Source organism: Nerophis lumbriciformis, linkage group LG22, assembly GCF_033978685.3.
Source record: "Nerophis lumbriciformis linkage group LG22, RoL_Nlum_v2.1, whole genome shotgun sequence".
In the NCBI taxonomy this organism is placed as follows: Eukaryota; Metazoa; Chordata; class Actinopteri; order Syngnathiformes; family Syngnathidae; genus Nerophis; species Nerophis lumbriciformis.
The window spans coordinates 14,627,877-14,644,112 of record NC_084569.2 but is presented as its reverse complement, the minus strand read 5'-3'; the positions used below and the strand labels follow the sequence as shown (position 1 = coordinate 14,644,112).

The 16,236-nt window shown below is 36.5% G+C and overlaps 1 protein-coding gene across 1 annotated transcript in view; it reads right to left on the bottom strand.

The window, feature by feature from the left end:
• The window catches only part of coro7 (coronin 7), a 360,770-nt gene that overhangs the window by 34,424 nt on the left and 310,110 nt on the right, over positions 1-16,236 (bottom strand). The window contains exons 10-14 of the mRNA XM_061974176.1: positions 2,761-2,815; positions 2,621-2,678; positions 600-745; positions 418-516; positions 243-344 (exon numbers count right to left, since the gene is read on the bottom strand). Of these exons, the coding sequence (XP_061830160.1) occupies positions 243-344; positions 418-516; positions 600-745; positions 2,621-2,678; positions 2,761-2,815 (460 nt within the window). The remainder of the gene's footprint in view (positions 1-242; positions 345-417; positions 517-599; positions 746-2,620; positions 2,679-2,760; positions 2,816-16,236) is intronic.

The window sequence follows — 16,236 nt, the reverse complement described above, 5'->3', positions numbered from 1 at the left end:
TATACTTTTGACCCAGCAGATTTGCTCACATTTTCAGTAGACCCATAACAAATTCATAAAAGAACCAAACTTCATGAATGTTTTTTGTGACCAACAAGTATGTGCTCCAATCACTCTATCACAAAAAATAAGAGTTGTAGAAATTATTGGAAACTCAAAACATTATGCTCTTTACAAGTGTATGTAAACTTTTGACCATGACTGTAAGCGTATCAAACTTGGTTTAAAAACACATTTCCCACCTTGGTGTCCCCACTGATGAGGTCCTTCTTTGCAGGCTTCTGATTGGCTGCCGTCGCCTTGGCTTTGGGCTGTTTGTCTGGATGGAGGCTGACTCTTTGCACCTGATTGTTATGATTTTTTTTAAAGCAATCTAATCAATAAACACACTGGAGAAAGAGCGCTAAGCTGTCAAACCTGCTTGTTTCCTCCCTCCCACCACTCCTCAGCGGTCATTGCCGGGGTCACACCCGCCGTGTCAGGGTAAAGGTCAGCGTGGAAGTCGTGGCCTGAACTCTGACAAAAAAATATACCCGGGATGTAAAACTCTGTCCTCAAAGCGTGGGGGACTGTTTACCCGCACGTGTGCAGAAAGAGACCTTGCGAGGGACTTGATAGCTGATGGGTATGATGCAGTTGTCCGTCAGCTGGAGCACACGCATCACTTCGCAAGACATGACGTCCAACGCCAGCTTGGGTACCGTGGCGACGCCGCGTGTTGACGAGTCGGTCAGACAGTGGCTTACTAAAAAAAATAGAGACAAACTTATATTACAATAAAAAGTCACATTGTTAGAGAAGTAACAGAATTAGTTGTTTTTTTTTAACACAAACTCAAATGTTATTGTCTCCAATAATTAGTTTTACACTTATTTTGTAGTAATCATCAACTTTATTTAAATAACAACGTATTGATAGTAATACTAATAATGTATACATTATTGCATTACATACTATACATTACCTTTTGCACTATATTCATTTATATTATTATATGTTGTCAACTTTGTACTTTTTTATGTCATTGCCTGAAATAAATAAAATAATTAAAAACAAATGAAAATTTAAAATAATGTATACATTGATAACATATTGCATAAAATATCAGTAAATTAATATACATATCAATTAGTAAATGCAATATAATAATGATATTCAGCATAGTTAATTCCATAATACAACATATACAAATATATGTCAAATACAATGTTTTATTGCATATAATAATACTTAAACTAGATATTATACTGGTATGAATATAATACATTGGGGTCATTGTTGATTTGTAAGATACAAAATTTTAAAAATTGTCTTTCTTAAAATTTTTTTGGAAATTATGATGGATTATTAATATATATATATTATTCAATTTTAAGACTATACGTACATCCACCCATTTTCTACTGCATTTTCTATCTAATACATAATACTATGTAATACCTATTATTAAAAGTAAAGGTATACAAATCTTCTCCTCACTTGGTTAATATCATCCTCAAATCGTGTTTTACAATTTTTACATACTACATTTTTAATGCAATATAATAATGATATTCAGCATAGTTAATTCCATAATACAACATATAAAAATATATGTCAAATACAATGTTTTATTGCATATAATAGTACTTATACCAGATATTATACTGGTATGAATAGAATACATTGGGGTCATTATCTATTTGTAAGATGCAACATTTTAAAAATTGTCTTTCTTAATTTTTTTTTGTAAATTATGATGGATTATTAATATATATATTTTATGAAATTTTATGACTATACATATATCCACCAATTTTCTACTGCATTTTCTATCTAATACATAATACAATGTAATACCCATTATTAAAAGTAAAGGTATACATATTTTCTCTTTACTTGGTTAATATCATCCTCAAATCGTGTTTTACAATTTTTACATATTACATTTTTTTGCAATTATTGATACATGTAAATTAATTCCATAAAACCCCCATTTTATGAATATATGTGAATATTAAATCTGATACGTTTTATCAATGTAATATAATGTAATACCCATTTTCAAAATTAAGTAAAATATTTTTATATACATTTTCTCCTTATCTATATTTTTACTGTATTGTAAAACATGTTTTAGATGATTGCAATATTTACATTTGTATTGTAATTTATTATACAGGGTACATAAATAACATAATTGCAATACTATAAACATATATCTGTATTGTGAATATATGTATATTCAATCTAATGCATAATACATTGTAATACCAATTTTTAAAAGTATCATCATTACCTTGTGAAATAAAACAGGTAATAACATTACAAAAGTGAATATCAATTCAAAGTCATATTGATTGCAATATCACAAAAATGTGTGACAAAATCCTTGAATACATATAGTTATTTATTAGTGTATTATAATGCTCAATATATTAACAATATTGGCATACAACCTATGCTTATTATTGTATGTGTTATTCTAACATATTTATGTGTGAATGATGATATATTTAATTATTATAGTAATATATACATATAGTGGAGCGTTAGAGTTAATTACAAAAATGGATTTGGTCATGCCTGCAACTTTCTGCGGTTGAGTAAATAAACTCCATGGAAAAAAAAACAAAATCACCTTGAGTGAGGAAGGGCTCCGAGGTGGATACTTCGAAACAATCAGCCGCAGTGTAGCCCTGCAAGGAGGAACATTAACGATTTTTTAAGCACACTTCACCACAAAACTCTCCCAAAAATGAGGACGTAAATTATCGTTACCATGGCAGCCAGCACCAGCAGACCAGTATCGCCATCAAAGAGAGGAATCAGTGTCCTATATGAGGAAAGAGACATGAATTGAGGCTCGTGGTAAACTCTATAACCATCTATCAGATGCTGGGGAAAAAAAATCAAAACCAAATCAAAATAAAACCAACATTTCCTTAAAAAATAAGCCTCGGAAGTGGAGTTGAATGCAAAGACTTTAGCTTAGTGGGCATCTAAAGTGGGGGTCTGCAACCTGCGGCTCTATAGCACCACCCTAGAGGCTCCCTGGAGCATTTTAAAAAATGTATGAAAATGGAAAAAGATGGGGGGAAAATATATTTTTTGTTTTAATATGTTTTCTGTAGGATAACAAACATGGCACAAACCTTCCTAATAGTCAGAAATCCCACTGTTTATACTAAACTTGATTCTCTGGTGAGAGTATCTGGCGATCGCCGTTTTGTCCTGCTAATTTTGGCGGTCCTTGAACTCACCGTAGTTTGTTTACATGCCACAGAAAGACGTGGTTTATGCCACTCCTTTGTCTCATTTTGTCCACCAAACGTTTTATACTGTGCGTGAATGCACAAAGGTGAGCTTTGTTGATGTTATTGACTTGTCTGGAGTGCCAAACAGGCATATTTGGTCAGTGCTAATCGATGCTAACATGCTATTTAGGCTAACTGTATGTACATATTGCATCATTATGCCTCGTTTGTAGGTATATTTGAGCTCATTTAATTTCCTTTACTTATGTCCTCTGTTTTTAATTTATATTTGCATGTCTCATGACAAATTATATGTATGTAATATTGGCTGCATTTCTCATAGTTGTTTATGTGCCATGTTGTTCCAGACCACAGCAAACGTTACCCAGCTTGCAAAGATTGTAATAAATCCATTAGAAGAAGACAGCCTGCCGTTTTCTTCAACTTGGGCACACACATCTATACCTTTGGCCATTATAAACCAATAATATCCAGGAGTTATCTAACTTTCTGAGAAACCTCCATTTTACTAATGTTTTCCAATGTTGTAAAAATGTGTAGAATAAATATTACATTTGAACATTTCTGTCAGCCTGCGACACATCGTTATTTTGATAGTAGGCTAATAAAACTAATATAGACACTTACATCATGTGTTGCCTTCATTATAACACTTATATAAGACTTTTAAAGTCATTTTGATAGTAGGCTAATATAACTAATATAGACACTTACATCATGTGTTGCCTTCATTATAACACTTATATAAGACTTGTAAAGTCATTTTGATAGTAGGCTAATATAACTAATATAGACACTTACATCATGTGTTGCCTTCATTATAACACTTATATAAGACTTTTAAAGTCATTTTGATAGTAGGCTAATATAACTAATATAGACACTTACATCATGTGTTGCCTTCATTATAACACTTATATAAGACTTTTAAAGTAATTTTGATAGTAAGCTAATATAACTAATATAGACACTTACATCATGTGTTGCCTTCATTATAACACTTATATAAGACTTGGAAAGTCATTTTGATAGTAGGCTAATATAACTAATATAGACACTTACATCATGTGTTGCCTTCATTATAACACTTATATAAGACTTGTAAAGTCATTTTGATAGTAGGCTAATATAACTAATATAGACACTTACATCATGTGTTGCCTTCATTATAACACTTATATAAGACTTTTAAAGTCATTTTGATAGTAGGCTAATACAACTAATATAGACACTTACATCATGTGTTGCCTTCATTATAACACTTATATAAGACTTTTAAAGTCATTTTGATAGTAGGCTAATACAACTAATATAGACACTTACATCATGTGTTGCCTTCATTATAACACTTATATAAGACTTTTAAAGTCATTTTGATAGTAGGCTAATATAACTAATATAGACACTTACATCATGTGTTGCCTTCATTATAACACTTACTGGTATATAAGACTTTTAAAGTCATTTTGATAGTAAGCTAATATAACTAATATAGACACTTACATCATGTGTTGCCTTCATTATAACACTTATATAAGACTTGTAAAGTCATTTTGATAGTAGGCTAATATAACTAATATAGACACTTACATCATGTGTTGCCTTCATTATAACACTTATATAAGACTTTTAAAGTCATTTTGATAGTAGGCTAATATAACTAATATAGACACTTACATCATGTGTTGCCTTCATTATAACACTTATATAAGACTTGTAAAGTCATTTTGATAGTAGGCTAATATAACTAATATAGACACTTACATCATGTGTTGCCTTCATTATAACACTTATATAATACTTTTATAGTCATTTTGATAGTAGGCTATTATAACTAATATAGACACTTACATCATGTGTTGCCTTCATTATAACACTTATATAAGACTTTTATTTTTTTGCGGCTCCAGACAGATTTTTTTTCTGTATTTTTGGTCCAATATGGCTCTTTCAACATTTTGGGTTGCCGACCCCTGGTCTAAAGGGTTGACGCCACAAGTGTTTGGCTTTTTATTTGACTTTTTTTGTGTGATGCCAATACAAATGGTTACTGGTATTGGTAAAGAGACAAAGTGTGATGATAACCATAGAACAAGCTCGCGAGCTCAGTATGATATTGTATACTGCTGTGCAGGGGTGTGCGGTCAGGGTAGACAGGTGAGGAGAGTAAAATAAGAAATAATACAACCACAAAATAAATATTAATTATTGTCCATTAAACTGTGTTATGAATATATTTTCTGTATGATTACAATTAGAGATAAATGCTTTAAAATGTAATATCGGAAATTATCGGTATAGGTTTCAACCTCCCGATTTTCCCGGGAGACTCCTGAATTTCAGTGCCCCTCCCGAAAATCTCACGGGGCAATCATTCTCCCGATTTCCACCCGGACAACAATATCGGGGGCGTGCTTTAAAGACACCGCATTTAACGTCCTCTACAACCTGTCATCGCGTCCGCTTTTCCTCCATACAAACAGCGTGTCGGCCTAGTCATATAATATATGCGGATTTTACACACACATAAGTGAATGCAAGGCATACTTGATCAACAGCCATACAGGTCATACTGAGGGTGACCGTATAAACAACTTTAACACTGTTACAAAGATGCGCCACACTGTGAACCCACACCAAACAAGAATGACAAACACATTTCGGGAGAACATCCGCACCGTAACACAACATAAACACAACAGAACAAATACCCAGAACCCCTTGCAGCACTAACTCTTCCGGGACGCTACAATATACACCCCCCGCTACCACCAACCCCCCCAACCCATCTCCCGAATTCAGAGGTCTCAAGGTTGGCAAGTATGCTCTAGTATACTCTGGACTGAAGCTGTGTGCCTTCATTTTTTTGTAGCTGTTGTTTTGAGGCATGTTTTAAAAAAAATATATATAATGCACTTTGTGAAAGTAAAAGTATAGTATTTCCCATAGTAGTAGTGGGTATTAGGATTATCTCAGGGAGAGCATGTCCCAAATTCCAAGCTGCTGTTTTGAGGCATGTTAAAAAAAATAATGCACTTTGTGACATCAATAATAAATATGGCAGTGCCATGTTGGCATTTTTTTCCATAACTTGAGTTGATTTATTTTGGAAAACCTTGTTACATTGTTTAATGCATCCAGCGGGGCATCACAACAAAATTAGGCATAATAATGTGTTAATTCCACAACTGTATATATCGGTATCGGTTGATATCGGAATCTGTAATTAAGAGTTGGACAATATCGGATATCGGCAAAAAAGCCATTATCGGCATTATCTTTAATTACAATTGTTTGTTTTTTTACATTTACCCGAGTAAAACCACATTTGCACACAAACCTATCAAATATAAGCTTTTGTGTGTTTTTAGTTCTTGCGAGAGTGTGGAAAGCTGAAGTGGATGAGGGCGCTGGTCTGCTTGTCAGAATATGGCCAAAATGATGTTCTCAACCTTTTTTTAGCGATGTACCCCCTGTGAACATTTTTTTAATTCAAGTACCCCCAAATCAGAGCAAAGCATTTTTGGTTGAAAAAAAAGAGATAAAGAAGTAAAATACAGCACTATGTCATCAGTTTCTGATTTATTAAATTGTATAACAGTGCAAAATATTGCTCATTTGTAGTGGTCTTTCTTGAACTATTTGGAAAAAAAGATATACAAATAACTAAAAACTTGTTGAAAAATAAACAAGCGATTCAATTATAAATAAAAATTTCTACACATAGAAGTAATCATCAACTTAAAGTGCCCTCTTTGGATCCATCTGGATTCATGAACTTAATTCTAAACATTTCTTCACAAAAAAAGAAATCTTTAACATCAATATTTATGGAACAAAAAAAATCTAGCTGTCAACACTGAATATTGCATTGTTGCATTTATTTTCACAGTTCTTTTTGACAGACATTTTAGTGAGAAACCTGAGCTTGTGCTTCAATGAGTTTATGAACTTACATTTATATTTTGTTGAAGTATAATTCAATAAATATATTCATAAAGGATTTTTGAATTGTTGCTATTTTTAGAATATTAAAAAAAAAATCTCACGTACCCCTTGGCATACCTTCAAGTATCCCCAGGGGTACGCGTACTCCCATTTGAGAACCACTGTTTTAGCCGATTAATTTCTACTTTGTACCATGTAGAATCTACAGACTGTTTATCTTTTTATAATGTAAGTGTGACGTCATTATTCATGACAGGACATTTATTAACTACAGCAATACCTATAAAACGCCACTAGGTGAGAGTCGATATAAAATGTATTTTAAAGTTGGAGAACATTCAACCTTCGTTTGACTGTACAAATATTACGCCTCAAAGGTCAAACAAAGTGTTAGTGTTACTGTTCAAACCATCGAGATGGATTACCTGCACAAGTTTAGCTTTTTCTTAACGTTTTTTAGTGTCGCTGAACACAAGGCATAACAAAGAATGGTATTTTTATGTATTTTTATCTGAGTACCATGTTCTTATATTTTTATGTGTTATCATGAATTTGCACTAAATTAGTTTGCTTGCAATTTCATTGTACAATGTACAATGACAATAAAGATATATTCTATTTTTGTATTTTTTTTTTTTGCGTCACTACCACAGTACATTTCTACCACAATAACGTATTGTTACTAATACTGTCAAATTATTATTATTATTATTATTTTATCAGATTAATGACACTTTTGAATTGTGACTAATCATGATTAATCACAAACCACAAAAACATATTGCTGCTAGTGCTGTCAAATGATTATTTTATTAATTAATCACATTTTTGAACTTGCATGCATTTTGGTTAATCAGAAATCCCAATAACATATTGTTAATAGAACTGTCAGATTCATCACACTTTTGAATTTGGATTAATCGTGATTAATCACAGGTTAATTCATTAATTAACCACCTACTCAGTGGCCTCGTGGTTAGAGTGTCCGCCCTGAGATCGGTAGGTTGTGAGTTCAAACCCCGGCCGAGTTATACCACTGACTATCAAAATGGGAGCCATTACCTCCCTGCTTGGCACTCAGCATCAAGGGTTGTAATTGGGGGTTAAATCACCAAAAATGATTCCCGGGCGTGGCCACCGCTGCTGCCCACTGCTCCCCTCACCTCCCAGGGGGTGATCAAGGGGATGGGTCAAATGCAGAAGACAAATTTCACCACACCTAGTGTGTGTGTGTGACAATCATTGGTACTTTAACTTTATTACTTGCTTGGATAAATTAAATCAACTTGAAAAAAGACCTTAATATTAGGACACAAATGCTATTTTATTGTCAGAAAGGACACTTTTTAAATGTGTTACTTAAAATGTATTTGCTCCAAACATCCATACCTCCATTTTCTACCGCTTGTCCCTCTCGGTGTTATCTAAAATTGCAATAGTTTGCATTTTGAAGTGAAATTTACCAGGCGAGTACACCACTGGTCAGAGCCTCATTACTCATCCTTCATAATAAATTGCACAGTTAATCTGCACATGTACACGATTAATGCGATAATTAACATAAATTAACTTGTTATTTTTGACATATTTATATAAAAAAATCAGCTTCATTGGGTGTGAATAAATATGTTTTCAAATAGCACTCAAATACCATTGTGTACATTTTAAAACTAAACTTTTAATCAATAATTATGCCTCATAATTTATGAGATGTTGCTTACACACACCACTAGATGGTGCCATACACCAACCTCAGGAGACAACTGTAACTACAGTGACTGACTTACTTTTTGGAGCACTGAAAGTCTATTGTGATAACATTCTGTATTATTATTTTATTATTTTAGCACATAATCCCAGTCACCTGCTTCCTCTTACAGTTTGCAGGAAGGGGATTGAGGGAATTAATGAAAATAAGGACTAAGCGCCTGATTTTCTAATATATAAATGTCTCGCGCTAAACAGTGTGTGCAATCTATAACATAGCGTGTACTATTAGTGGGAGTGTTGCATGTGATCGACTAAGACCGCGTGTGCAATCAAAAAAATTGGTGCAGACCGCCTTATTTGGATGAGGATTTTGCGTGTACTATAAGGGGCATGATGACCACAGAGACACTCATTTACTGCACATTCATTTGTGGCGTTTTGCTATGTTATCAAACATTCAGCAGACATCTATTACTTTTTATGGGCATTTTAGAAGCAGTCATGCGGTGCATCTACATTGACACCACTTATTTTCCTTTTTTTTTTTTTAACCGCTGAAAATGTTGGGAGAGAAGCTGCACTACTGCGCTAAAAACCCATATTTAAAAAAGGTTTAATCATATAAGATATATGTTATATTCTATGCATAAAAAAACACATAATTGAAAAATTGTGAAATGACACCAAAACGCATCAATTGATTTTGTTTTCTTCAGCCCGTTAGGTCATCGAACAGCTAATAATAATGATAATAATAATGGATTCGATTTATATAGGGCTTTTCTATCAACTAGATCAGGGGTCCCCAAATTTTTTGACTCGGGGGCCGCATTGGGTTAAAAAAAAAATGTGGCCGGGGGCCGGGTTGTATATAAATATATATATATATATATTCCGAACGCGATGATGTCACGTTATCGATGGGAACCGAGAGTAACAAGCGGTAGAAAATGGATTAGAAAGGACAGATTTAAAAAAATACAAAAATAAAATTATATATATATATATATATATATATATATATATATATATATATATATATATATATGTTTTTTATTTATTTAATTTTTTTATTGATTTTTTTTTTACTTTGAACTTCCTGCAGGCCGGAATTTGGACGCTGGCGGGCCGTAGTTTGGGGACCCCTAAACTAAATACTCAAAGCGCTCACAGAAAATTTAGAATTTATCATTCATTCACTCCACATTCACACTATGCAATTATAAAAGGATGTTACTGAATAGACAATGTACCGTATTTTTCGGACTATAAGTCGCACGGGCCGAAAATGCATAATAAAGAAGGAAAAAAACATAGAAGTCGCACTGGAGTATAAGTCGCATTTTTGGGGGAAATTTATTTGATAAAACCCAACACTAAGAATAGACATTTGAAAGGCAATTTAAAATAAATAAAGAATAGTGAACAACAGGCTGAATAAGTGTACGTTATATGAGGCATAAATAACGTGCCTGGTATGTTAACGTAACATATTATGGTAAGAGTCATTCAAATAACTATAACATATAGAACACGCTATACGTTTACCAAACAATCTGTCACTCCTAATCGCTAAATCCCATGAAATCTTATACGTCTAGTCCAAGGGTCGGCAACCCAAAATGTTGAAAGAGCCACATTGGACCAAAAATACAAAAACAAATCTGTCTGGAGCCGCAAAAATTAAAAAAATTAAAAGCCATATTACATACAGATAGTGTGTCTTGAGATATAAATTGAATTAAGAGGACTTAAAGGAAACTAAATGAGCTCAAATATAGCTACAAATGAGGCATAATGATGCAATATGTACATATAGCTAGCCTGAATAGCATATTAGCATCGATTAGCTTGCAGTCATGCAGTGACCAAATATGTCTGATTAGCACTCCACACAAGTCAATAACGTCAACAAAAACTCACCTTTCATGCACAACGTTAAAAGTTTGGTGGACAAAATGAGACAGAAAAAGAAGTGGCATAAAACACGTCCTAGAAAGTCGGAGAAAGTTATACATGTAAACTAACTACGGTGAGTTCAAGGACCGCCAAAATTAGTAGGACAAAACGCTGCTCGCCAAATACTCGAATCAGTGAAGCATGTTTAATACAAACAGTGTGCTTTGTAACAATTAGGGAGGCTTGTGTCATGTTTGTCCTCCTACGTAAACCATATTAAAACAAAAAATATTTTTTTTCCCCCTCATCTTTTTCCATTTTTCATACATTTTTTAAAAAGCTCCAGAGAGCCACTAGGGCGGCGCTAAAGGTGGCTCTAGAGCCGCGGGTTGCCGACCCCTGGTCTTGTCTCTTACGTGAATTAGCTAAATAATATTATTTGATATTTTACGGTAATGTGTTAATAATTTCACACATAAGTCAAAATCAATGGTACATTTTTACAACTGTGCCATCAGCAGTGTCCAAACTTACAGCTTTTTAGTGTGGTTTGCTAGCTGCACTAAAGCGAACCAACAGGCCCTCCAGCGAGTGGTTAAAGCGGCGGGGAAAATCACAAGGACGATACTCCCAGAGATGAGTGCCATGTACACGACTCGCTGCCTAAAGCGAGTACACAACATCCTGAAGGACAGATACCACCCAGCACATGGCCTCTTCAACCTGCTACCCTCTGGAAGGAGGTATAGATCGATTCGCGCCAGGACCACCAGATTGTCTCACAGGGTGTGAGACTGCTAGATGAAAAGCCTGCCCCTTTGCTGCCCCGGACCATCTTATTACCTCACTCTTCACCACCTCAATAATTGTGCTCTGGACATTGCATTGCTGCAACATCAACATAACACCCATCTGTTCCCACCCCCATGCCCCTCTATTCGCATCTTTTTGACAATGCTAAACTGTAGACTATGGTCAACCTGCACTTCAATGCAGTTTCTATGCCGCTAGACAAAGCTCAAACAAAATTTTACTTAAAAGTCACAATTCTATAAGAAAACTCAAAAATTTTGGCAATATTATAATAATAATCGGAATTTTACTCTGCAAAATTATGACAAAAGTCATAATTTTACTCAAAAAATGTCACTAAATTACAAGAACAAAAAGAAAAGGCAATATTTTGATAAAAGTCAGAATTTTATATGACAAATGTCACCATATGCATTCAAAAGTAAGAAAGTTACATAAAAACTAATAATTTTACGAGAAAACATTGCAATATTATAGAAACAGAAAGAATATGAGAAATTGTTCCCAATTTTATAAAAAAAAAACTTGACACATTGTAAGAAAAAGACTGCTTTTAGTAAAAGAAAAAATAATAATTTGTAATTGGTTTTTAATTGTCATTATTTACTTCAAGTTATTACAGTATGTCTCTATATACATACTTATATATATATATTTTTTAAATTAATTTTGGCCAAAGGGGGCACATTTCAATTTCTTACACACACTTGTTATTACATATGTTGGCCAGAGGGGGAGCACTTCAATTTCTTACACACACTTGTTATTACATATGTTGACCAGAGGGGGAGCCCTTTTTAAAACCGACACACAGTCAATTTGAAAAATCCCTCCTTTTTGGGACCACCCTAATTTTGATAGATTTCACCACCCTGGGTGCAAATGAGACAATTAGTTGTGTACAATTAAATAATAGAATAAAATAAAAGTTGTCATTTTACTGAACGCAAGTCAAAATGTTACAAGAAAAACGGAACATTTGTGCAATGTTATGATAAAATTTTACTCAATAACAGTCGCCACTTTACAAGAAAAGCTTAAAATTTTGGCAAGTTTATGAAAAGAGTCGTAATTTTACTCGACAAAAGTCACAATTTTATAAGAAAACTAAAAAATGTTGGCAATATTATAATAATAATCGGAATTTTACTCTGCAAAATTATGACAAAAGTCATTATTTTACTCAAACAATGTCACTATTTTACAAACAAAAAAATGGCAATATTGTGATAAAAGTCAGAATTTTATATGACAAATGTCACCATTATGCATTAAAAAGTAAGAAAGTTACATAAAAACTAATAATTTTACGAGAAAACATTGCAATATTACAGAAACAGAAAGAATATGAGAAATTGTTCCCAAACTATGAAAAAAACTGCGACTTATAGTCCGAAAAATACGGTATCTGTTCTTCATTTCTGATCAGCCAAGCATGATGAAACGTACACGTAGGACGGAGGATTCTCTAGCCCAGTGATTTTCAACCACTGTGCCGCGGCACACTGGTGTGCCGTGATATATTGCCTGGTGTGCCGTGGGAAATTATGCAACTTCACCTAATTGGTCCAAAAAAATATTTTTTGCAAATCAATAGTCATAATAATGTGCTGTTGTCTAGTGCCTGTGCTGTGTAGAGCTTGGCAGGGTAACCATGTAATACTTCATAACAGTAGGTGGCAGCAGGTAGTTCATTGCTTTGTAGAAGTCGGAACGCGTCGAGGATGGTTTGTCGTGATCCCAATAGGCAGAGCACAGCGGGAGGCAGCGTGCAGGTAAAAAGGTATGTATCGCTTAAACCAAAAATCAACAAAAGGCAAGTCCCGCTAGGAAAAGGCACTGAAGCATAGGGATGGCTGTGTAAAACAAAAGTAAAACTGAACTGGCTACAAAGTCAACAAAAACAGAATGCTGGACGACAGCAAAAACTTACAGCGTGTGGAGCAAATACGGCGTCCACAAAGCACATCCCGTTCATGACATGACAATCAACAATGTCCCCACAAAGAAGGATAGCGTATGCACAACTTAGATAGTCTTCATTGCGAAAACAAAGCAGGGGCGGGCAATAGCGCTCAAAGGAAGGCGTGGCGCTGCTACAGGAGAACACCAACAAAACAGGAAGGGTCACCAAAATAACAGCGCAAGACAGGAACTAAAGCAATACACAGGAAACAACAACAAACTCAAAACAAGGCACGACAACCTGGTGGAGTTTAATTTTTTAACCTTTTCTGCTGTATTTTTTTTATGAAAAAAATGTGCCTTGGCTCAAAAAAGGTTGAAAAACACTGCTGTAGCCATCATGTGTCTTTGTGGCGCGAGCACTCCTCTCCCACAGCCGTGTGTTGTACTGTGTCAGTTTGCACGGCCAAACTGTTCCCACAAGGTTGGGAGCATGGAATTGTCCAAAATGTTTTGGTATCCTGGAGCATTCAAAGTTCCTTTCACTGGAACTAAGGGGCTAAGCCCAACTCCTGAAAAACAACCCCCACACCATAATTCCTCCTCCACCAAATTTCCCACTCGGCACGATGCAGTCCGAAATGTACCGTTCTCCTGGCAACCTCCAAACCCAGCCGACAATTGACTTTGGAATATTTAGGAGCGAGGAAATTTCACGACTGGATTTGTTGCACAGGAGGCATCCTATGACAGTTCCACGCTGGAAATCACTGAGCGCGGCCCATTATTTCACAAATGTTTGTAGAAACAGTCTCCATGCCTAAGTGCTTGATTTTATACACCTGTGGCCCGGCCAAGTGATTAGGACACCTGATTCTGATCATTTGGATGGGTGACCAAATACTTTTGGGCAATATAGTGTATGCTATATTTTATAGACGGCTTTCTAGCCAGGGATACGGTGAAGACCTCAACGGCAGAAGAAGGCTGCAGCAGAAAAGGGTCCCCAGTCGTCTTGGACTCCATGCCACTGGACCCTGACCCGATTCTGTTGAGTCACGCACAGGCATCCTCCATAAAGGGATACACCCCTACCAGGAGGATCGTCATACTCGTTCGAGTGACCGCCGATTGCTACCACGGTACATTTTGAGTATACTTTATACCTGCATTATCCTTTCCATCCTTTGTAACTAAGCTACTGGGTGGAACAATTTCCCTTGTGGATCAATCAATCAATCAATCAATCAATGTTTATTTATATAGCCCTAAATCACAAGTGTCTCAAAGGGCTGCACAAGCCACAACAACATCCTCGGTACAAAGCCCACATAAGGGCAAGGGAAAACTCACCCCAGTGGGACGTCGATGTGAATGACTATGAGAAACCTTGGAGAGGACCGCATATGTGGGTAACCCCCCCCCCCCCTCTAGGGGAGACCGAATGCAATGGATGTCGAATGGGTCTGACATAATATTGTGAGAGTCCAGTCCATAGTGGGGCCAGCAGGACACCATCCCGAGCGGAGACGGGTCAGCAGCGCAGAGATGTTCCCAGCCGATGCACAGGCGAGCAGTCCACCCCGGGTACCGACTCTGGACAGCCAGCACTTCATCCATGGCCACCGGACCATCAATAAAGTCTAAGTCTAAGTTAACAGACACAATCCACTTTGCAGTGGATGGGGTCTTGGGGCACCTTTACTACTGTTACCCCAGGTGGCCCTTGGCAAAGGCCTAGTACCTGACTGCCCCCTAGCCAGGGATACGGGAAAGACCTCAACGGCGGAAGAAGGCTGCAGCAGAAAAGGGTCCTCAGTCGTCTTGGACTCCATGCCACTGGACCCTGACCCGATTCTGTCAAGGATCGTGTCTGTGCACCAGTCTCCCCACGTTAAACTAAGTCACGCACAGGCATCCTCCATAAAGGGATACACCCCTACCAGGAGGATCGTCATACTCGTTCGAGTGACCGCCGATTGCTACTACGGTACATTTTGAGTCTACTTTATACCTGCATTATCCTTTCCATCCTTTGTAACTGAGCTACTGGGTGGAACAATTTCCCTTGTGGATCAATCAATCAATCAATGTTTATTTATATAGCCCTAAATCACAAGTGTCTCAAAGGGCTGCACAAGCCACAACGACATCCTCGGTACAAAGCCCACATAAGGGCAAGGAAAAACTCACCCCAGTGGGACGTCGATGTGAATGACTATGAGAAACCTTGGAGAGGACCGCATATGTGGGTAACCCCCCCCCCCCCCTCTAGGGGAGACCGAATGCAATGGATGTCGAGTGGGTCTGACATAATATTGTGAGAGTCCAGTCCATAGTGGATCCAACATAATAGTAAGAGTCCAGTCCATAGTGGGGCCAGCAGGACACCATCCCGAGCGGAGACGGGTCAGCAGCGCAGAGATGTTCCCAGCCGATGCACAGGCGAGCGGTCCACCCCGGGCCCCGACTCTGGACAGCCAGCACTTCATCCATGGCCACTGGACCATCAATAAAGTCTAAGTCTAAGTTAACAGACACAATCCACTTTGCAGTGGATGGGGTCTTGGGGCACCTTTACTACTGTTACCCCAGGTGGCCCTTGGCAAAGGCCTAGTACCTGACTGCCCCCTAGCCAGGGATACGGGAAAGACCTCAACGGCGGAAGAAGGCTGCAGCAGAAAAGGGTGCCCACTCGTCTTGG